Source organism: Oryx dammah, unplaced genomic scaffold (assembly GCF_014754425.2).
Source record: "Oryx dammah isolate SB20612 unplaced genomic scaffold, SCBI_Odam_1.1 HiC_scaffold_25, whole genome shotgun sequence".
In the NCBI taxonomy this organism is placed as follows: domain Eukaryota; kingdom Metazoa; phylum Chordata; class Mammalia; order Artiodactyla; family Bovidae; genus Oryx; species Oryx dammah.
The window spans coordinates 64,002,694-64,025,081 of record NW_024070209.1 but is presented as its reverse complement, the minus strand read 5'-3'; the positions used below and the strand labels follow the sequence as shown (position 1 = coordinate 64,025,081).

General features: G+C 41.9%; 1 protein-coding gene across 4 annotated transcripts in view; it reads right to left on the bottom strand.

The window, feature by feature from the left end:
* Nucleotides 1-22,388, bottom strand: part of MEIS1 (Meis homeobox 1) — a 147,818-nt gene that overhangs the window by 96,191 nt on the left and 29,239 nt on the right. For all 4 annotated transcript variants that reach the window (XM_040224055.1, XM_040224054.1, XM_040224058.1 and 1 more), the window contains one exon: nt 19,977-20,088. In XM_040224055.1, the coding sequence (XP_040079989.1) occupies nt 19,977-20,088 (112 nt within the window). The remainder of the gene's footprint in view (nt 1-19,976; nt 20,089-22,388) is intronic.

Genomic DNA, 22,388 nt, shown 5'->3' with positions numbered 1-22,388 from the left:
ATCAACTTGTTTAATCTCACCAACAACCCAATAAGTAGATGTTAATATCACCCACATGTTGTAAGTGTTTAGGCTACTCTTCTGCCCAAAGAAGATAAAGTCATTTTTTCCATGAGAAGAGACCACTACTCTTTGGGTCTAATCACATACTGAACCCCCCTCGTGGCTGAAAGTTAATCAACAGCATCAACCAATACTTTGGCCACCTGATGTGAAGAACTGATTCATTGGAAAAGACCCTGATGTTGAGAAAGACTGAAGGTGGGAGGAGAAGGGGATGACAGAGGATGAGATGGTTGGACAGCATCACTGACTTGATGGACCTGAGTTTGAGTAAGCTCTGGGAGTTAGCTGGTGATGGACAAGGAAGCCTGGTGTGCTGCAGTTCATGGGGTGGCAAAGAGTCAGACACGACTGAGCAACTGAACTGAACTGATCAACCAAGTTGGATGAATGTGTTAGTAACTCCTAAGAGGACAGCATCAGGAAATATGTTTGTCCCAGATATTTCTTAAATCAGAAGTGAGGGGAGGGACTTCACTGATGGTCCAGTGGATAAGAATCTGCCTTGCAAGGCAGGGGATGCAGGTTCGATCCTGGTCTGGTGTCTAAGACCCCGTATGCCTTGGGGCAGCTAAAAGCCCGCACACTGCAAGTACTGAAGCCTGCGCACTCCAGAGCCTGTGGTCCACAACTAGAGAATCCATGTGCCACAACAAAAGATCTCATATGACACAGCGAAGATGCCTTGAGCCACAACTAAGGCCTGATGCAGCCAAATAAACAAAAAATAAATAAATAAATATTAAAAAGAAAAAAAGTGAAGGGAGAAACAAACACTGGACCGTAAATTCCCTGAAGGCAGGAATGGTCTTATTCATCTTTGTTGTCTCAGGATTTAGCACAGTGTCTAGTACTCTGTGAATGAATGAATGAGTGAGTGAGTGAATAATGAATGAAATAGAAGTGTCTGATCACTTCCTGCTAAAGATCCTCCCTAATTTTATTCTCTCTTCTCTCTTCTCAATGAGAGATATGATGAATACATTTCAGAAATACATGGACCAAGAAGATATCAATTATTAGGTTACTTCTTAACTTGGTACAAAAGAAAGGTGTCGGAGTTGAAAACCTGGCAGATTCTGGTTCTGGTATTTCCCACCTACAACCTGTGAGAGGCAATTCTCATCTATAAAATGGAGATGTGGAGATTTTATAAGATTACTATAGGATTAGTGGTCAAGACTCACAAACTGAGATAGGTAGACACATTTCATAAATTGAAAATCAGAAAAAAAAAAGCTCTTTGTTAGATTTTTCCTTCCCATGATCCCACACTGTGTGTGTGTGTCAGTTGCTTAGTTGTGTCCGACTCTTTGCAGTCTCATAGACTGCAGCCCACCAGGCCCCTCTGTCCATGGGATTCTCCAGGCAAGAACATTGGAGTGGGTTGCCATTACCTACTTACCCCAAAAGGAACTATAGAAAGAAAGTGAAGTCGCTCAGCTGTGTCTGACTCTTTTCGACCCCATGGACTGTAGCCTACCAGGCTCCTCCATCCATGGGATTTTCAAGGCAAGAGTACTGGAGTGGGTTGCCATTTCCTTCTCCAATTCCACATTATATGTGACCCATAGTAGGTGTTCAATAAACATTTGTTAAATAACGGAGGATCAGAACAAAAGAGACACCTGTTTCTGATCCTCTAAATCCCAATTCATAAGACTTTCTCTGAGGGGCTCAAAATCATCAGGGCTGATCTCAGCAGATGGAATGACAGTAAGTTCAGGCAAAGTTACCCTTTATTTCTTGAGGTTACAGTTGGAAAAGTTACATTCAAGTGCACACTGAAATCAACAATACTGTCCGCCTTTGGGAGAAGAGAGTGATGACAGGACAGGGGAGACTCCAGGTACCAGGTCTGAAAAGCAAGCCCATGGGCCCCAATTCTTGCACCTCTTTTCTCTGCTCCCCACACCAGCACCCCAGGTCACAAGCCAAGAAATGGCAGCGTCATTGCTGTCACTCTGTCCCTCTGAAATAGGAACCAGGATTAGCTCTGGCTGGCTGAAGCTCAACCCAGATAAGTCCAGAGCGATGCTGATAGGCAGTGGGAAGGAATTTGAGGAAGTGACAAGAAATGCCACGTCACCCACCATAAAGAAAGCTTTCCCACAAAGTGGCCTGGGAGGCGGCTACAAAGCCAACTGGTGCTCAGAAAAATGCAGATAAACACAGAAGTCTTTCCTAGAAGCAGGACAGAAAGCCAGCCACACACAATTCATGTCCTTGCCACATCCTTCAGCAACTACGAGGAAGGATGTAGAAAGCTCCCCTCATGCAGCCCAGAGGAGGCTGAACAGAGAGTCCCTGAGCCCTCCTGCTGCCAGAGGCCAGGACCCCCCAGGCACACACTCACCTCTGCCCATTTCTAATGTGTCAACCAGAGAATCACCAGTAATCCTAAAGGGGTGTGGGTGTGTTTACAGAGATTCTAGTCTTTCTGTCGCAGGGAAGGGTTTGTGGCCATGTCCGAAATAAACTTCCTAATTTCATCCACCAGGTAAAAGACATCAGAATAATCCTCAGTGGCATCTGTCAGTGCAAAGATTTCCACTGTTCTTCACAAAAGTTTCATGGAGAAGTGGAAGTCAGCAAGCAGTGACTCTCCCAAGAAATTCACAAGGAAAGAGATAGGGCCTAGCAAGAGGACTAGCCAGGGAACTCTTCTGCTCTACCGTTGCTGTTTATTTTGTTTGTTTGTTTCTTTTTTTTTTAAGACAGCACAAAATTCCCCACTGGTTATCTATGGCATGACCTTCATTCATTATATTTTAAAATTTCATTCAAAGGACCTCTTCTCCCAAAAGTGTATCCAAAACTTACTGGAGATATCATCACAAGGAAATCTGTACTTTGATAGATGGAATATAAGGTCAAATATTTACAATATATTTAGAATAATATCTTCTGTTATTAAATAATACCAGTGACTACTTACAAAAATATGGTTTTTCCAGTAGTCATGTATGGATGTGAGAGTTGGACTATAAAGAAAGCTGAGTGTCAAAGAATTGATCTTTTGAACTGTGGTATTGGAGAAGACTCTTGAGAGTCCCTTGGACTGCAAGGAGATCCAACCAGTCCATCCTGAAGGAAATCAGTCCTGAATATTCATTGGAAGGACTGACGCTGAAGCTGAAACTCCAGTACTTTGGCCACCTGATGCGAAGAACTGACTCATTGGAAAAGACCCTGATGCTGGGAAAGATTGAAGGTGGGAGGAGAAGGGGACGGCAGAGGATGAGATGGTTGGATAGCATCACTGACTCAATGGACATGAGTTTGAGCAAGCTCCGGGAGTTGGTGATAGACAGGGAGGCCTGTCGTGCTGCAGCCCATGGGGTTGCAAAGAGTCGGACATGACTGAGCTACTGAACTGAACTCACTACTTACAAGGCCATGGCGGATCAGTCCCCTAGGCCTAAGTGTCTCTGCAAGTATTCTAAGTGTCTCTGCAAGAAACTCTGGCTAAGATTCTGCCATCTCAAACTGTCCCACAACTTCTATCAAGAAAGAAATTTGACTCACTGGTATCTCAGAGATCTCATAAGGGCCACGGTTGTCAGTAGACCGTCTTTCATCTGGGTAGCTAGGAAAATAGTTCAGTGCAATGTATTTTTGCTCAGGATTCTTTGAGAACACACCAAATAGGAAATGATTAGAATTACATTTACTTACTCTCACATATTAGCATTAAATTATTAGTTGTATTAGTGGCTTACATTTACATTAAACTTGCAAATTATATAGACCCTTATTTCCATTCTACAAGCATCTCCATTTTTTCCCTGCATGCATATCTAATCATTCGCTTACCTCTTATCACTCCGGGAACCCACAGTTCTTAATTCCATGGATTTCCACAGGGCAAGAATCTAGGCCACCGTTTATGCACAGAAATCAATTCAGCCATCAGTACAGTATGCATCAAAACAACATTTTAAGAGCAAAAGTTGCAGCCAGTGGCATTGAGCCAAAGCACCTCTTCTCAAAAGGAAAATGCAGTGGGATTTTTTAAGAGCAAATAGGACAAGTCACCGAGGCTTTATGCCTCACCAAGAAATGGGGAATTCTTAATGGCCCAAAGTGTCTTGATTCAAATATGGAACTTAAGAAGACTTGTGCCTGAAGAAAAGCGCTGATTGCCACATCCCCAGTGCCCCATGTCAATATATTCACCAGGCCCATTTTCCCTTTCTTTGCCCCTAGTGAGATTACTAACCAACAATATTTTTATGTTTTTAATTAGAATCTGAAAGACCATTTGGGCACCATATTGTATTTTTACAAGCACTGCATCTCTGAAACACAAGATTATATTAATGTGATGTTTTCCAAAGAAATCATGTTACTAAGTATCATAAATCACAAAAGCATCACTGGCTTCTTCTAAAATTGTAATCTGCAAACTACACCATTCACAAGTTATAACAGTCTATTCAAATATATATTAAAGCCATAAAAAGTTTCCCCCTCACCCACATTCTTTTCCCACAGGCCAAATAAAGGTGAATTAAGGAAATTTGGCAAAGGGTATACATGGCTATTGCCATTTCCCACAGCAAACAGGGTATTTTCCTCTGGGAATAAAACATTTTCCTTAAACTACTGTTTATAACCCTTATCAGCTCAACAGCAATAGAGCCATCAAGTCCAATCTCTTATGGAAAAAAGTCAAGGTCAACAAGTACTTGCATTTTTGTTTATCTTTAGCTGCAATTGCTACTGACATTCAATTGGGTAATAAACACAGGTCTGTCAAATGTTCCCAATGAACAGGTGATCCAAAAGCTATCTCAGAACAAGGCCACAGCCAGGTAATCAAACAATCCTGTTATAACAATTATGATTTGAGTACATTTATTTATAGATGCAAACATCAGTCAATTCTGAGCGAACATTGCCACACCATTCCCACCACTAAGTAATAAGAGTGAGGAAGTACAGGAGGGCATTTGTTAGCATTGCTCACCAACAATAATGTGTGCATTCTCACGAGTAGAGTACTGTTCAAAGAAAAGGTTTTCTCCTCTTATCTCTTCTATTTAAAAGCAATTTTGTGTAGTTCAATACAGCCATGTCCTTTACTCTGTTTGCCACCAAGGTTCCTGAGCCCAGTTGCCTCTCTCTGCCTGAAAACCAATTCTACGGTTCTGTGTGTGTGTCTATTTGGAATTGTTGCATGATTCCTTTAAGCCAGCATGGTTGCTACCTTAGAAAACATTTCGTTTTAACTTGAAAAGTGCTAGGATTTGTTCAGCATGTTTAATTCTACAGAGGCAGAGAAAGATCTGGAATAAATACTTCTTTCCAATCCATCAAGAAACTCACTGATAGCAACAGGAGTTATGTATTTGGAGCTGGGCAGCACATGGCTCCACGCCACATTCAACTTACAGATTAAAAATAGAATCTGTTCCAGATGCAGAGTAAGGCACGTTAAACCAACTGCCTCTACCTGAAATGTGGAAACTAAATCTAAGGACCACAGCCATGATCTAGGATGATGATCTGACCCACATAACCTGTCTACTGCCTCCACCTCACTTATGAAAAATAAGGAATATTCTTGGAACTTCAAAGGAATGCTTCCACTCCTTGCTATGTAGCTTTTATTAACATTCCATCATTTAGTGGAGCAATTAATGTTTTCCAAAGCTGATTCCTTTCCTATCAAGAACATAAGGACATCTGGAAACAAAGTAATGGGCAATCTTTCTAAAAATACACAAACCTACATCCTGGGAAAGAAAGTGAAAACTAACAGCCAAACAAAATTCTGGACGCCCAAATTGAGGTACACTATTTTAAAGGACAACTTTCAATGTAGACACACTAAGGACCAGGTGACAGATTGGGAGTCAAGGAAATACTGTTTCAGTATTAAAAAACAGTATCCTGGATTCTTCAACATTCTGGCAAAAAGTGGATGGAATGGAGTTGTATCAGCAAGTGTTAAGAGTATACTATTTTCCAACCTGGAATTGATTAAGTCGTGGGCAGGCAATTTGAAGATTCTACATAAAAAGAAAACTCAGCAGTCTGGGAAGGGGAAAGACAGGATTAGCACCCACTGAGAGTCCATGAACACGAAGGCTTGTGAAACAAAGCATCCACTCCGAGGAAATGCTCATCAATCAGCTGTCAAGCAAAGGGGGAAGTCACCTCATGTTCAGAGCAGTAAACTAATGAAATGAGTCACCAAATTCCCATGATAGCTTGGCTGGCCTCTTTCTTTCCACGCAGCCCCTGGTCACCATGGAGCCAGAGCCTTCTCCGCGGGAAAGCAGGGCACAGAGGGTGGTGGCCAGGCTTCCAGGAGCTGCCCTCAGAAAGGGTGGGAAGAACATGCAGCCAGGGTGTGGGGGAGAAGCCATACGCCACAATGACCAGCCTACCTCAGGGAGGCTCCCCTGAGAAGACAGGGAATGTGCTGGAAGGGACCTGTGGTCTAGAGAGCAGTGTTCTGAGACTTGGCCTGCGTCCAGCCCTTATGAGCTCCTCTACCCCTCACCACTCAGTCTGGTCCAGTCTCCTCCTCAAAAGTTCTCCAGAGCCTCCTCCTTATGACTCAACCCACAACCCCAGTCTTCCTGAATATGAGAAGTGCTGGCCCCAACCTTCCCCCCCGACGCATCCCTCCTTCACTCAGATCTGCCCAAGACACAACACTAACGTTTTCAGTGGCTCCCCAATTCCCAACCAACTTCCAAGGCAATGTATATGACCCTTCGCTGCCTGGTACTGCTCCCTGATGGCCTCACCTCAGACTTTGCTTTCCCCGTTCTCTGCTCACACTCCAGCTACAGTCGCATGCTTTCTCTTTCCATCATGCCACTACACAAACTAATTTCTGTGCCTCGCATGCCCTTCTACTTCTCCATCCACATCAAGTTTCCATATCAAGCTGCCCCTTGAGGAAGCTGGGTAGGAGACTGGGAATGAAAGTGGATGCTCTTAGGGCTAACTCTGGGGGTGGTGGCAGTGGTTGCCTGGAGTGCTGAGATGGACAAACACCCAAGTCTCATTCAGTGGAAAGGGCAATGTGATGGATTAATGTTGCCTGCTGTGCAAGGCTGGGGAGAGGCAGTCACTGCATCTTTGCCAGTTTGTTGGGTGCCACATCTCTGCTTCCAAATTACACTGAGTCCACTGAACCGTGAGACGTAACCTGCCTTGTGTGAACTGTCTGGTCCATCACTGGATGTTTGGCATCTTGATTCCAGGAGTAGCCTCTCTCATTCTCAATTCTCACATCTAGCAATGGGCTGGTACAAGTGGCCATTCCATTAATACTCAGTAAGTTGGTGAATGGGACTACTTCTATCTTCACCTTTTCTAGGTTTGGGAGCATTCCTGTCATCAGCTTAAAAGTCACAATATCAAACAATACCTTTTATTGGCACCAAGAGAATTCCTTTCATGTGAGGAGATGTTCTGAGTACTTGGTAAATCAAATATTCACAACACACAATCCCCTCCAATTTTACAGGCTGAAATCATAGACTGTGGCCACCATATCTTACCATCCCAGTATCCCAGCTCAGTCCCTCAGCATCTCCATTTTAACCATCACTTATCTGAATCTTGAATTGGGACTTTTCCGTTGGTTCAGATGGTAAAGAGTCTGCCTGCAATGCGGGAGACCTGGGTTCGATCCCTGGGTCAGAAAGCTTTCCCTGGGGAAGGAAATGGCAACCCACTCCAGTATTCTTGCCTGGAAAATTCCATGGACGGAGGAGCCTGGTAGGCTACAGTCCATGGGGTCGCAAAGAGTTGGACATGACTGAATCACTTCCATCTGAATCTCTCCAGACCATTTACCTCGTTTCAGAGGATAACAACCAGAAGGACAAGAGTATTCTCACCTGTACCCCTGTCCCCAGGTACAGGGAGAAAAGACTGGAGAACGGAGCTGGCTCACCATAAAATGGTCTGAAGAGGGTGACGGAAACTGGGAAAGACACTCATGGCATCACAAAACAATCAGCACTGCGGTTCATATGAAGACAAGCTGTCATCTGTTTCAGCTACGGCAATCAGACTTAGCTTAGATACCAAGGAGTTAAAATGTGAATGGGCTGAATATAAATCCAGACATCCAGACAAATAAATCAAATATTGATCAAGCACTTACTCTATGTGCAGCACTGTGCTAGGGAGCTGAGGGAGATGTAAAGGAGTCCTACAGGTGCTGTGAGAATGTCAGCCTATGCCGTCTTCCTGGGTTACCTGGGTGAGGATATGTGGGTTCTAATGCCTGTCAAAGAGATTCTTCTAAGCAACGTCCAAGGATGCTCTAAATCTCATAACTAATTAGATTTCACTCTTGGCTGCTAGGAAGCTCAGAGCCAATTTAACTGCCTACTTCTACAAACTGGACATGAGCCTATAATTCATAATGTTCCATACTTTCCTAAGAATGACTTCTTATTTATTTTCTTTTCATTCTAATTTTTTCATCTACTTTTTTCGAATCTTATAATATACTATATATTTCTTCTTCCTTCCTTAAATCCTTTCACAGAATGAAAAGGAAAATAGGTAAAAACATTGTATAATTAAGATATATCCTTTTCACCTAAGCTATCAAAGTACAAAAGGGTGTCAAGGTCTTACCTGTCCTGCTGTCACAGGTGTATTGTAAAAGGGAGCACTCAAGGAAAGATTCAAACAAAACAAATAAAATGTTTAGAAAGAGAGAGAACTGATCAAATGCTAAAAATCTAGCCACAAGCCTATTGGCAAATACAATGTTTTCCGTATTGACTCTTCAATTCCTTCTTTCTTAAAAACACACAATTTTGAAGATAATTTTGACTTTCTAGGTAGAGCTTTGTTCCCTTCTTCTCCTGATGTGGGAATAGGTAGAAGTTCTACCTCTTCCATTCTTTGTTAGGAAATAAGATAAGTTTCGTCTAGGTGGGAATGCACATGGGTTGATATTGGTAAACAGGGAAGGCCAAAGATAATTGTACTAATCAAACAGAATGCTTTTAGGTTAAGTAATTATGGAAAATTATCTGCAAGACTGAACTAATCCACAAAGCCAGACACTTGAGCAAAACCCAACTTATCAACTACACTTCTGGGACCAATCAATGTAAAAGGGAGACAACGCCTACCTCTTTTAAAGGAAAATGCTTGGCATAAATTTACTGTTTGGGTTAGTTTTTGCTAGGCCAACAGCCAAAACCTCCACCACTAACCTTAATTAGTGCTAGCAGTCATGAGGGAGAGAGATAAATTCAGGAGCAGAGCTAAATATCACATCCCAGGGGATGGAATCATGTCTGCTGCTGGGAACAGTACAAGGCATAAAAACATTCTCCCAGGGTGGCACAGTTACTCCTGTAATTCATCCTTAACCTCTTACCTTAAAGTCCTTCAAAAGATACCAAAATGCTGCAGCCAGTCCCCAGCCATCTTCTGTTGGAAACCCATTCAGGCCCAGAGGATGGAACTCAAGAGGAGGAGTAGGAAGAACTAGCGACTAGGCAGATGCTGTGATTTAAGGTACATCCCCAAACCCAGTCTACCACCAAGTTCTGAAAGAGCTACCTATAGAATCTTTCCTTGAGTGCCCCAGTCAAAACACCTCTCTGGGGGTGGGAACAGGCAAGACTTTGGTATCTGTTTACATTTTGACAGAGAGGATCATGTGCGATTAGCCACCTGGTACCCAGAAGAAATCAGTCCTGGGGGGAGGGGGGGATGTAGTGCAGACAGTTTGAAAGCACGAGAGGGGTCGCAATCCTCTTCAACAAATAGTTATCTATCAGTGGTCATGTGCCATAACTATGCTGGGCACAGGAGAGTTAAAGATGAAGAAGACATAATCCCTTGGGGAGGCCAATGCATGAATGTTTCATTTCAATATATGAGAAAGGAGGCACTTACCTGGAGGACCAACGGTTAAGACTAGGGGTGCAGGTTTGATCCCTGCTTGGGGAACTAAGATCTTGCATGTTGCACAGTGTGGCCAAAAATTTATGTTGTTGTTGTTGTTTAGTTGTGTCTAACTCTTTTGTGACCCCATGGACTGTAGGCCACCATGCTCTTCTGTCCATGAGATTTCCCAGGCAAGAATACTCGAGCGGGTTGCCATTTCCTTCTTCAAGGGATCTTCCTGACTCAGGGATTGAACTCCTGTCTCTTGCATTGCAGGCGGATTCTTTACCACTGAGCCACCAGGGAAGCCCCTCACACACACACACACACACATACACACAAACATACTTAGAATACCTAGGAGGATGGACCTGAAAAATGTGTGTGTGTGTGTGTGTGTGTGTGTATTTGTCTGTGTATATATACACACATATGTTTATGAGAAAGGACAAGACACAAGATACCCTGAGAGGGTAAAAAAGGGTCACTTCCTCCAATCTGGGGGTTCACAGAATATTTCCTATAGATGACACAAATTAACATAGACGTTTTTAACCTGGACTTCCCCAAGGGGATCCATGGTTTAGAATTCAGAAGATCTAAGTACTTGGGAGGGAAAAAAATTAATCTTTTATTTTCAGTAAACTTTAACTGGAATGAGTATTTCAAGTATGTATCTGCTGCTAAATCACTTCAGTTGTGTCCAACTCTTTGCGACCCCTTAGACAGCAGCCCACCAGGCTCCCCCGTCCCTAGGATTCTCCAGGCAAGTATGTATCTAGGTAGGCACAAATCACAGAACTATTAGTAGGACCTGTGACTTTGTCACCTATGGAAATCATAATAACATATCCCAATATAGTTGTTATAAATATCTTAAGACACTGTTTACATTTATCACTATTTCAAAAATGTGGTAGACAATAGAATTATTGCTAGATTTCGTTATTTAATGCATATTAAAACAAAAAACTTACATCATTATATTACAATTTGTTTTTTAAAATATTTTGATAACTGGATTTCAATATAGTTTCCCTCATAATCTTATGTATTTGATTTTGTGCATTAATAAAAATATTACTGACAAGGGATCCATTGACTTCACCAAACTGCCAAAGGGATCTTCTCCCCTTCAAAGTGTCAAGATTCCCTGATGAAGATCAATATGAATCAGCTGATGTGAATAAAGATTGAGAAAGCAATGATAACCCCACTGGTTCAAACAGCAGAGACCCTTGGTGGCCACTTGGGTCAAGTTATCAAGAGGGGACTGTGGATCACAGTTGGCCTCACAGGGCCCCAGAGATCCTGAGCTTACATGGCAGTCTGAGGTTCAAGGTGGAAGTGTCCATCCACCTATTAGGACAAATCCCATCCACTTTGTGTTTCAGTCAACAGCCTTGGCCACAGAGTTCAGTGTATCTGGGTCATTGGTGTGTTGTGAAATACATACACTCATAGCTTCCTAAGAATATTCAGTATTTAGTGAATATTTCACCTCCATCGGCTTAATGCTCTTGGTAGCACACATGAGCTTCCTGAGGGCAAATACTATGACCTACTCAATTTAATAGCCTCACACAGGGCAACTTCCATACTGTAAGTGCTTAATCTATTTCTAATGACTTGACTGAAATGTATAAATTTACATTTCTCCCCTTAAATACAACTTGAGATCATATTCTGGCTCATCTGCAAGAAGTGATTACAATTTTAAACTCTTTTTAGCTCCTTGGGCGATATTAAATGGATGCTTCCCTAAAATTAACTTCCTCATTGCAGCTTTGCCAAGAATGACACCTTGTAAAGAATCCACTACCAGGGACAATAGATTCTCTCCTGGTTTATTTTCTAGAGTAGAAACTGAAACACATGTTTCAGCTGTGCCAGGCTGTATGTGGTGACCTTAGAATGCCTAGGAGGATGGACTTGAAAAGCAAGTTATTGCTTATAGTTTAAAACTCAATGCAGAGACAAGAGGAAAAGGGAAAGTGAATGAGAATAATAGAAAAGAAAGGCCTTATTTGGAAACTGAATTAAATAATTACACACTAATATTTGAGTTTTGAAAGCACAGGTTACCCTTTTATTATTTACATAAGGCAATAAAATGCATGTTATTAGTACAAATGTGGAATATATTCTTCTATACGAGATATGTTTTTGAAAAACACTTCATGGTTTTGGGAAGAAAGAAGTAACCATTAACTTCCAGGTCCACTACAACAGAAAGTACCAGGTCCCACTCTAACCGAGAGGCCAGCGTTGTTACAGTCAGAAAAGCTTTCTCTAATCTTCAGCAGACAAAGTGAAATTGTAAAGAAGACACCTTTCTAAAATGTTTTCATACCTCTGGCTTGCAGGACTTCATGATGAGTTGACATAACATCATCATTCATAGAATTCTTTGCTACTCATTTTTTATTTTAAAATATCACAAGACTCTTGAGAGACCAATGCCATTAATTCTTGGAAAGTCAAAGAATTGGGGTATAATTTCAGAAGTCCTACAAGTCACACTGAAGTTGGTATTTCTTAAGAAACCAACACAACAAAAACAAAATTTCAATTTCAAAGGCAACAAAAATCCCAGTATCTGCACAGGTGACATAGCAAGTGTCAGCAGCAAAGTCTACATTACATACAGAGTGTTCTGTAACACTGCAAACCAGAGGGAACACAGACTTGTGGTTTTAAGGCGATACTTAACAAGTATCACACTTCTTAAATTTCAAAAACTAGAGTACAAAATTTGATAAGCTATCCAGACCTTGAGTTCACACATAAATAAAAATGAGCAATCAACAGAAAATATACGAAATGAGCCTGTTGACTAATGTCCTGTCTTTTCCAATCGAGGGTCAGACCCATTCAAACCCAATCACATGAGGATGGACTCTGTAAAGGTCAATCAAAGGCAGGCTGAAACTCCAACTGTCTCGCTGACCTTCAGAGCTTGTGACAAATTGCTATCAGTCAATGTCAACTAATGACAGGAGCTCTTTGGCTAATCAATTGTTCTAAAAATGATCAAGAAAACTACTCACAGGACAGCTCATTTTCACATCAATGCCTCTGAAGTATGAAAAGCTCATTTTTTGAGTTTTTAATAAGCTCATAAGTAAAGCAGTTACTTGGTAACAGAGGTCACCTTACAGAAAAAGACAGAACCTTTGTCTGCCTTTTACATATTCTTTTATTACCATATTATAGTAAAAATATGCCATGGATATGCCACAGGGCTACATAATAAAGTAGGTAACACTTCATCCACTTTGCAACACATAGTTTTGTGTTAGAGGGAAATCTATCTGGGAGTAAATAATTTCAAATGAATTTTTCAGTTCAGATGAAAAACAATGACCAAGTTCACTAGGGATGTACCCCTGGTATTAGTGAGAATATGCACTTTCTGTGAAAACACTCGTGGACAAGTTCATGCCCCTAAATAAACAGTTATGCCTTTTAGATTATGCAGTTATTTTTCTTTGTTTAAAGACAACCTGCTTTCATGATGCTCGAAGCCAAGCAAATGGAGAACGGAAAACAGTTACTCACATTTGATGAGTCAATAAATGGTAAGGTGATTAGAGTACAGGGTGTTCTTGGGAAAAAACAATTCTCTGTCTATACATCTAATTCAACATATTTGATAAGTTAGTAATATGGAACTTTTTGATAACATGGATTTGCAGAGTGTAATAACTTCCCCTTTCTTTTTTTACACCTGACTTTTCCCATCAGGAAATCATTTTCCTGTTCTGCCTGCCACTGCACGCAAAGACCACACTTGAATCTGCAATCAACATTAAATGTAACTGAAGCACGACACAGGGCAGCAGTGGCCCAAGGGCTATGGCCTGTGATCACAATTATATTCTGCTTTTCTCACCAAAGTATATTTTGCAAAATGCATTCTAGTGCTATTGAAACAGAAGACATTCTGGGAGAAGAACAAGGCTTAAGAAGTAAGTGTGAACAAATATAAGATCATTTAAGTCACCTGGACCAACAGACAAATTAAAAAAAAAAGTCTACTTTTTAGACATTTTTCTTTCTTTTCAGGGTGCTTAGATTATTATAAATATTTTGTTTTTAAAATAAATTGGGATTTAAAAAAGGACAGAAAATAAAACTGTTTCAAAACAAGCAGTATTTACTTTGTGTCTTCATCTGAAAAACTGCAGATTACAGATTATATCCTAAACCTGAGTTGCTACAGTAGTTTTTCAAATTAAAATATCTTCTGTGGCCTCAACTACTCTCAAGTTGTCCATAGGAAAGAAATAAAGGAGGGAGGGCAATACTTGAGCCAAGCCATAATTGGAAGTATGTGAAAAATGAAGTGTCAGTTTGGTCAATAAAGGGCAAAGGTCAAGGGGAACTGCAGCCCAAACTCTGTGCGAAATTGCTCATTAAGACATCCAATCAGAGAGCTCCTTCCCACCTACCCCATTATTCATCAGACAGCTGACTGTTTCAAATGCCCGGGTTTGGGCTGTTATTACTTTTCTTCTTCATGTAAAAAGGCGAGCGGGTATATAAATCGTTGCTTAGTCATCTGGAACAAAATGTGGCCCTTCCCTACCTCCCTCTCTCCACGCACTCGCTGCCCGCCCCCCCACCACTGCCCTGCTCTCACCCAGCTCTGCCTGCTGGCTTCACAGGTCTGAAATGACTGCCTCCAAATTCCCTTCAATAATAAATGGAATTGCCTTCTGCCTATAGGTTGCTGGAACACCTACAAAAGCTGGTGTGCAGGGGGGAGGGGCAGTGGGAGGCACTGGCAACTACTGACACATTATTGTAAAGAAATAGCAGTGCTTCTCAATGGTTCCTCTTTAAAGAAACATCCTGATTTTGCTTTTTTTTTTTTTTTTTTTGTGGGAGCAAAGATACCATTCTTGATCTGAGCCCTGGCCCCCAAAGAAGTTCATAAGCGGGTTTTAGAAAAATTCTAGAGACCTGCAAAGTTTTTTAGGGTTGAAATGTTTCACGTGAAATTTCAATGTAGAAATCAGACTTTTTCTTTCTCCTCACAAAAGAGGAAAATGAGATGAGCTTGAAGTGGGAAATGTTCTGCGAGAGAAATGTCCCTACTTGTTTTCTAGGTTCCTCTTCTCAATTCAATAAATCTTTGAATGAGTGCAATGGTGGAGGCTCTTCATACATAATACAAATTAATCATATCAATCATCCTGCTCCGCTGTAAAGAGCTCAATCATCCTTCTACTTAGCACACAAAACTGGATTCTCAGTCCCCAGCAGAGCAGAACCTCCCTGAAGCTAACGCTGATTCTGTTTGATTCACAGCTTCATCACCCGATTACAGACAAGAGGACCAGGCCCAGTGCAGGCACTAGGAGGCAGAGTCCTTGAATTGACAACAGAGAGAATGGCCCTCGCAGGATCTGTTTTCCCATTTCTGGGCAACATCCCAGGATCACGCCAAATAGTGGCTTGGGCTCTGGAGTCAGACTGCATGGGTTCAAGTCTTTGCTGTACCACCAACCAGGATGTGCCTGTGGATAAGTCTCTCAGCCTCTCTGGACCTCAGTGACCTTCTCCACAACACGAGTGATGAAATACCTACACTGACTGACAGCCCACAGTGGGTTATTTCATTATTTCATTGCTATCATGTATTCATCTCTCTTGACTTTCAACCCAAAATGGAGACTTGCCCAAACTCAAAACGTGTAAGCACAGCTAAGGCTGCTTATGAGCTACGGAGTGGCTCTGCAAGCCCTGGGGTAGGGGTGGGGGTTTGCTGTGCTGTGGTTAGTCGCTCAGTCATGTCTGATTCTGTGTGACCCCACGGACTGTAGACCGCCAGACTTCTCAGTCCACGGGGATTCTCGAGGCAAGAATACTGGGGTGGGTTGCCATGCCCTCCTCCAGGGCATCTTCCCAACTCAGGGGTCAAACCCAGACCTCCTGCATTGCAAGAGGGTTCTTTACCATCTGAGCCACAGGAGCCCAGGGCGAGGGGAGCAGTGGGAAAAAAGTCCTGAAGAAAGCACCAGATTTGCTCGGTGTTCTTCCTGTCCAAACCACATGCTTTCTAGAATAGACCCTGATTACGATCAGTGGGGCAGCTGCACCCAGTAGGATAAAAAAGACACATGAAAGAGCCCAGGATCTGCCAATGTGCACCTCATTTTATGTCCTGAAAACACCACATCCTAAAGCAGTTACAAAGGCAAGAGACCAAGATTCTGAGGTGGCTGACAGTGACTCATTTCAAGATTTCTGAGCTCTACTTTTGTCTCTTCTGAAATGGGAAAATAGCAAATCATTGACAGGGCGAGAATAAGAATCCAATCTCATATCTCTGGAAGTGCTTTGAGTAAAGTTAAAAAGTAGACAAAAATCAATGTTGCAGCCACAGCAGCTAAAACCCCCAACCAAATACAGATGTTAGGCCTTCCTTATAAATGCCCATTTAAAGGCGCTTTGCTATTGAAGAATCAATTTCCTGCAAGGGACCACGAGTGTTAATATGAAATGAATGTAGATGCCATAAGAAGAGTTGCCATGATAAATAATTTGAGTTGGGGGAGAGAGATATTATATAAATCAAGCATGCATGTTCATTCACTTCAGACATGTCTGACTCTTTGCAACCCCAAGGACTGTAGCCCGCAAGGCTCCTCTGTCCATGGGGATTCTCCAGGCAAGAACACTGAAGTGGATTGCCACTTCCTCCTCCAGGAGAATCTTCCTGACCCAGGGATTGAACCCATGTTTCCTGCATTGCAGGTGGATTCTTTACCTCTGAGTAAATCATGAATAAACACTAAATCCCCGAAAAAGAAGAATATCGCTGGCATTTTCTTGGTTATATACCTCGTGTATATTCTCTTCAGCATGATTAGCATTGGATTCTGTACATTATTGTTTATGCTTAGGTAAAACTGTAGACTAAAACTCCTCTATCAACCACAACAGTTGCTCATTTGTCTAATTATCAGGGTCTCAAAATCCCTCAAACTGCTGAAACTCTTTACTAGGAATTGTTAATGTATTTGGAAATCTGTCTGAACATTATGATTTCCTGGATGACTGATTTTCTTTTCTTTACTTTCAAGGTCCAAAAGAACAAGGCTCGGTTGAGAGTCTGTCACATGCCTACCTTGTACTGCAGACAAGGTTGTTTAACAGAAGACCAAAGCCTAGGGGATTTTTTTCTCTTTTTTTTTTTTTGTACCTTGGGTGCCATAATAAAGTGGCAAACATTGAAAACGAATAAGGGAAAAAGAAATGCAGTACAAATAATATAGTAGAGAAAGTTTTAAAATATGTATTACTCCCATCTGTAGGGGAAACACCTCTCTAGATATGTTCTTGACAGATTGAGTTATTTCTGTCTATTGGGTATGTATAAAGACATATTTATGGATTTATAAATCTTTTGAAGAGGGCTGTTATTTACCCAGTTGACTAAAATGGACTCAAACTGTGTAAATAACTATTTAGGACATGCACTACGGGCCAAATGCTGGCACGGCTTACACATCCATGCCTGCCAGAAAAGGCAGACAGGAGAACATGGGAAAGCCACGGTGCACAGCTAATCCGAAGGCTGCACAAAGATCCAGCTCCACAGGTCCCAAGGATGAGAAAAAAAAGAGCTGAGAAGGGTCGTGGTTGGCATGGAAATGCACAGAAGTTGTTGAAGCAACACTTCCAGGCATCATTCTGCATTTAGCAGGGAATAAATCGCACTGCCCAGGAGAGCCTGTGGGGAGGGGCAGGGGGCACACAAGGTGTGACTCCTACCACCTCTGTGGTCCAGCTGGTGGGGGGAGTCAAGGGGGGAGGTGTGATCAGCACCAAAAGCCTTCCTATGATGACCATGGAAATAAGTGACTTTACTTCTTTGCTAGAAAGAGGGCATGATGAGAACAGTCTTAAAAAAATAATCAGGAAACTGAAATTTGAGGTCTGACACTGCACCATAGCTTCAGCAAACTGCCCAGCTCATCCAACCTCCTGCTCTTCATTTGTCAAATGGGCTAGACCTGTTCTATCTACTGCCCAGGATTGCATGATTGTTTTCCACAGGTTCCATTCGAATGAGACAATTTATGTGAAAATGCATTAAAAGGAAAAACGAGCTGGTGGGTTTTATATGAAAAAAATAGAAAGAGAAACGATGTGAATGGAAAACTCCAGTAATGTGAAGGGTATATGGCTTACAGTCACATCCATTATTAAACTGGCCTTTGGAGAACACTCATTGAAGGAGAAATGAACCTGAGAAATTCCTGATTCCTTGTTCTGATGCGTCAAAGGGGAAGACTGGGATGGGGTACTTGCCCTCTGAAAATCTTTGTTATCTGAGGATCTTTCTATTTTTAATTCAAATACATTGTAGCAGTTTACATCCTTTAAAGTAGCAGCTAAACTAGGGGCCTGCTGGGTGATATATTCTTTTTAAAAAAGTAAGACATGAAAAAAAGAAAAAGAAACAAACAAAGGAAACACTAGACTATGACCCCATGTAGCAACTTTGGAGCACAGCAGAAAGAATTGAGATTCCATTTACACCTTTCGAAAATTCATGGTGCAAGCTGAATTCTGAAAGTAGGGCTTTCTATGGAAATGTTGACCTCACCTTAACTACAGCACTGTGAACAGTTGACTCCGTAATGTATACATACCCACACTTGAAAGGAAAGAGGCCCTGTGGATTCATGCTGCATATAATTCTGCAGTAAAAGGCAGAGGTCAGAGGTTACCTGTTTCTGTCTCAGCTCTGAACAAGTTTACTATTCCAGGCTCCATTTTTACTAGACTTAGAGTTGTGATGATGTCAGCAACTTCTCTCTGAACAATAAAATATCTCAAATGCTTACAATTCTATGTGTAGAAGTTATTCCCAGTCCAAATAGCATACATGTACCCGCCTCCCAAGAAAGGACTTTCCTGTTTCTGTTATTCCCTTCTCTAGGGGAATCTTCTTGACCCAGGACTCCTGCATGGGAGACGGACGCTTTACCATCTGAGCCACCAGAGAAAGTTCCACGTTGTCAAACTAATCGTGTTCAATTCATTGCAGACGTTGCAGTTCTAATTGCATAGCCCGGTTTGGTTAGAAAACAAAATTCTTTTGTTGGGGAACAACACTCCAGTGAAACATGATCATAAAAGCTGATTTTAAAAGTATGTACCTACTGTGGGCTCAGAGTCAACCTCAATAAAGCCGTCTTTTTATATTCAGGGAGAGAATACTCTTTTAAACTTTGGTTGCATGAATTGAACACAAAATCCACTGCAGTAGGTCTCATCAAAAGCAGTACAAGACATTTAAATCCTCGTTCACCTTATTGCTGAAGCTGAATTTTATGTTTAAACTTTATCTCCCACCAGTGACAGTCAGACATGCACATCCGCGGGCACCAAAGTACACACAGGTATGTGCACTCCAAGAACCACAGTGACGAAATTGATCTGGTTGCTTTCCATCTCATCCTAATTCCCTCTAGTCTGACTTTGCCATGAAGTCAAGCACTGAGGAGATCCAAATAAGTAAATCTGGAAAAATGGCTTCAACCAAGTGAGGAGAAAAGCCCAACATGGTTCCTGAAAGGCCCACTGCCTCCTAAGCATCTGAAGACATCATTCAATTGGAATCCTAGAGGATGCTTCTTCACGATCTCTCGAAAAGCCTCTAACGGAAAGTAATAATAAACTTTTTTTATTTCTATAGCAGGGTACTCATGGCATGCTATTTTCACACATTCAAACGTCTAATCAGCTTCTTTCATCTCAATTCACTGACCCTGTTTTGTAAAGGTGGCCAGGTGACAAGAAGCTAGGTAGCTTGAATGGCAGAGAAAGAAGAAGGGGATAGGGGTGGGGGTGGGGGATAAGATAAGATGAGCCAGTTCTCATATTATACAGGGTTTACATTCTAGGAAAAATTGTATAAAGAGTCATTCACTAGACATTTCTAATTTTTCAACCCTGGAAAATGACACAAGTAGCGAGAGAATCAAGAGGAGCTCTCCTACCTTGCTCACTGCTGTTATCCCCACTGTGTGATGTGTGGCCCCCACTGGAAGGGCCTGGGGTTCCTCCTGAGCGGGTAGATGCCGTGTCATCATGGTCTCTGTTCCAAGAGGGCTGTGGGGGCACAAAGCAGACATCTGAATAGAGTGGTGTGTTGACGGTGGAGAGCTGGGATGGACAACTCCACCATCTTCCCCGTCCCCCTTCACCAATGGTGCCAGCGCAGAGCTCCACTGGCACATCTAAAATTGGCCAGCCTCTGCTTCGAAGCTAAAATAATATCTACCGATAGTTAAGCATAAGTAACTGCGTGCTTTATTACTAAGGAAAGCAAGATCATTCCAGGCAAAGAAGGGGAGGAGGAAACGTTGTTCTTCATGCTGACTGTATTTCTGACATCCACCAACCCCCTGGCACAACAGTCTGCTACTCTAAAAATGCAAAATGAGAGTGGTGGTCTGCAGCACTGCGCTGAGCAGAGGCCTCAGATTCATCCTAGAAGACAAACATGGCAGAGCTTTTAAGACCTCACAATTAGGCCAGGGTCCATAATAGCTAGTATGTGTCAGCTGTTTGCCGGATGGTACATGGCAAATGGACCAGGCACAGGGACAAAAAAGAAATGAGAATAACAATAGGTTCACATGGACTGTGTACACTCAGCCCCATGCCGAGCCTTCTTGTACTATTGAGGGGAAAACAGATGTTGCTTCTTATCACTGGGTGCATTTGAAAGTAACATTAAGATAGGAAAAAAAACTGGCTGTAAATTAAATTCTTGGGGGAAACAATCATGGTGACTCTTCTCCCAAATCTCCCTTTATCACCCAGAAAAGATTTTAATTAGCTTTCAGTGCTAGCTTTCAAAAAAACAGTCTTGTGAGTCACCGGTCATCCTGCGTAGTAGGAATGATGCAAAGTAGAAAGCAGATTCTTGGCTAGGAAGGGATATTTGTCTCCAAGATTATCAGCGGGACAGCATGATGATCTTGTATGTAAAATATGTCTACATCGTTTCGGTCACTGAATGTCACGGCTCATGACTATGTAGTAGTTAAAGTTACTGACCCTCCCAACACTTTAAATATACCCAGCAAAACCAAAGGGCTCCTTGCTCATTTCTCAAAAAGTAATTCCATATCCCAGAGGAAATGAGAAGAACTGAGCAGGGCAAAATGTTTCAGACACCCAGGGAGAGAAAAGTAAAGATTCCCATCTAAGAGGCATGATATACCAGAGTTGAAGGAAGAGGTTCACTGTTCCTGAAAGGGATGCTTGCCTGCCACCTACTCGATCATCTTGGCCAGAAGATTATGGCAGCCCCCAAAATGAAATAAAGTCACAGAAAGATACACACCTACTTGTATGTTTGATTCAACCATGTATGCATATTCTAAAAAACAGTGCTAATTGATCTGCTGATTCTGTGATTGAAAGATATGTGAACTGAGAAAGAAACGCTTCGGACAAACACGCACTCTGTAGCATGCCAGAAGAATGCTGTAAGACGTAATCTGGAACACATGCTCAGAATGCAAACAGTTAATGCATAAATTTTCAGTTTGTACAACTGCAGCTCTAAAAGGGGGACTTGTTTATTCAGAGCGCTGCAGAAAGAATGGTACAGCACCCAGGGGACAGACAATGCCAGGCACAAAACCCCGGTGTCTCAACATGTAAAAGGATGTTTTTCTATGTGCTACAAATCCCACTTGAAAATATAATTAGAAGGAGAAAATGGCAAACTATTGCATTAACTGTAATTGAACAAAAGACCAGCAAGGCATGTGGGAGGCTGCAGGAACCCGTGGGAGTTTCAGGATGCATGAGATCCTGCGAGTGACATCTCCTGGGCACTCTCATTTTATTTATGTTGTCCCTCACTACTATTGTGGACTGGTGATCTGACTGGTAATTAATAGAAAAGCTAGTGATAACAAGCTGGAATACAGAGCAACAGACTAACCTCATCAGAAGCATGTTTGTTAATCTGATTAAGACTGGGACTCCAGAAAGGTGACTTCAAACCAAAGAATGATTCCGTGTTACACAGGAAACTGTCCTCCTCTATGCTACAACAGACCTGATATATTCACTATCTTTTAATGAGCTCCACTGATTTATTCAACTCCGCTCTGCTCCCTCCCCCACTTTTCTACTGTGCAGGATGTAGATTAATTCAATGCTTAATTGTTTAGTAAATTCAATTTTCCACATTCTATTCTGCATAGCTTTAGCTAAGGTTCTTAAATCTTCAGCAGTGAGCCCTGAGCCCAGTGTTTGTGATCTGTGCCTACCTTTTTTCATCACCATTTTTCTTCATCCACCACTTAATTCACCATGAAAAGATTTTCCTTGCTGGAAATTCTGATTCCACTATGATCTGTGAGGCATTCCGATTCATTGCATTTTCA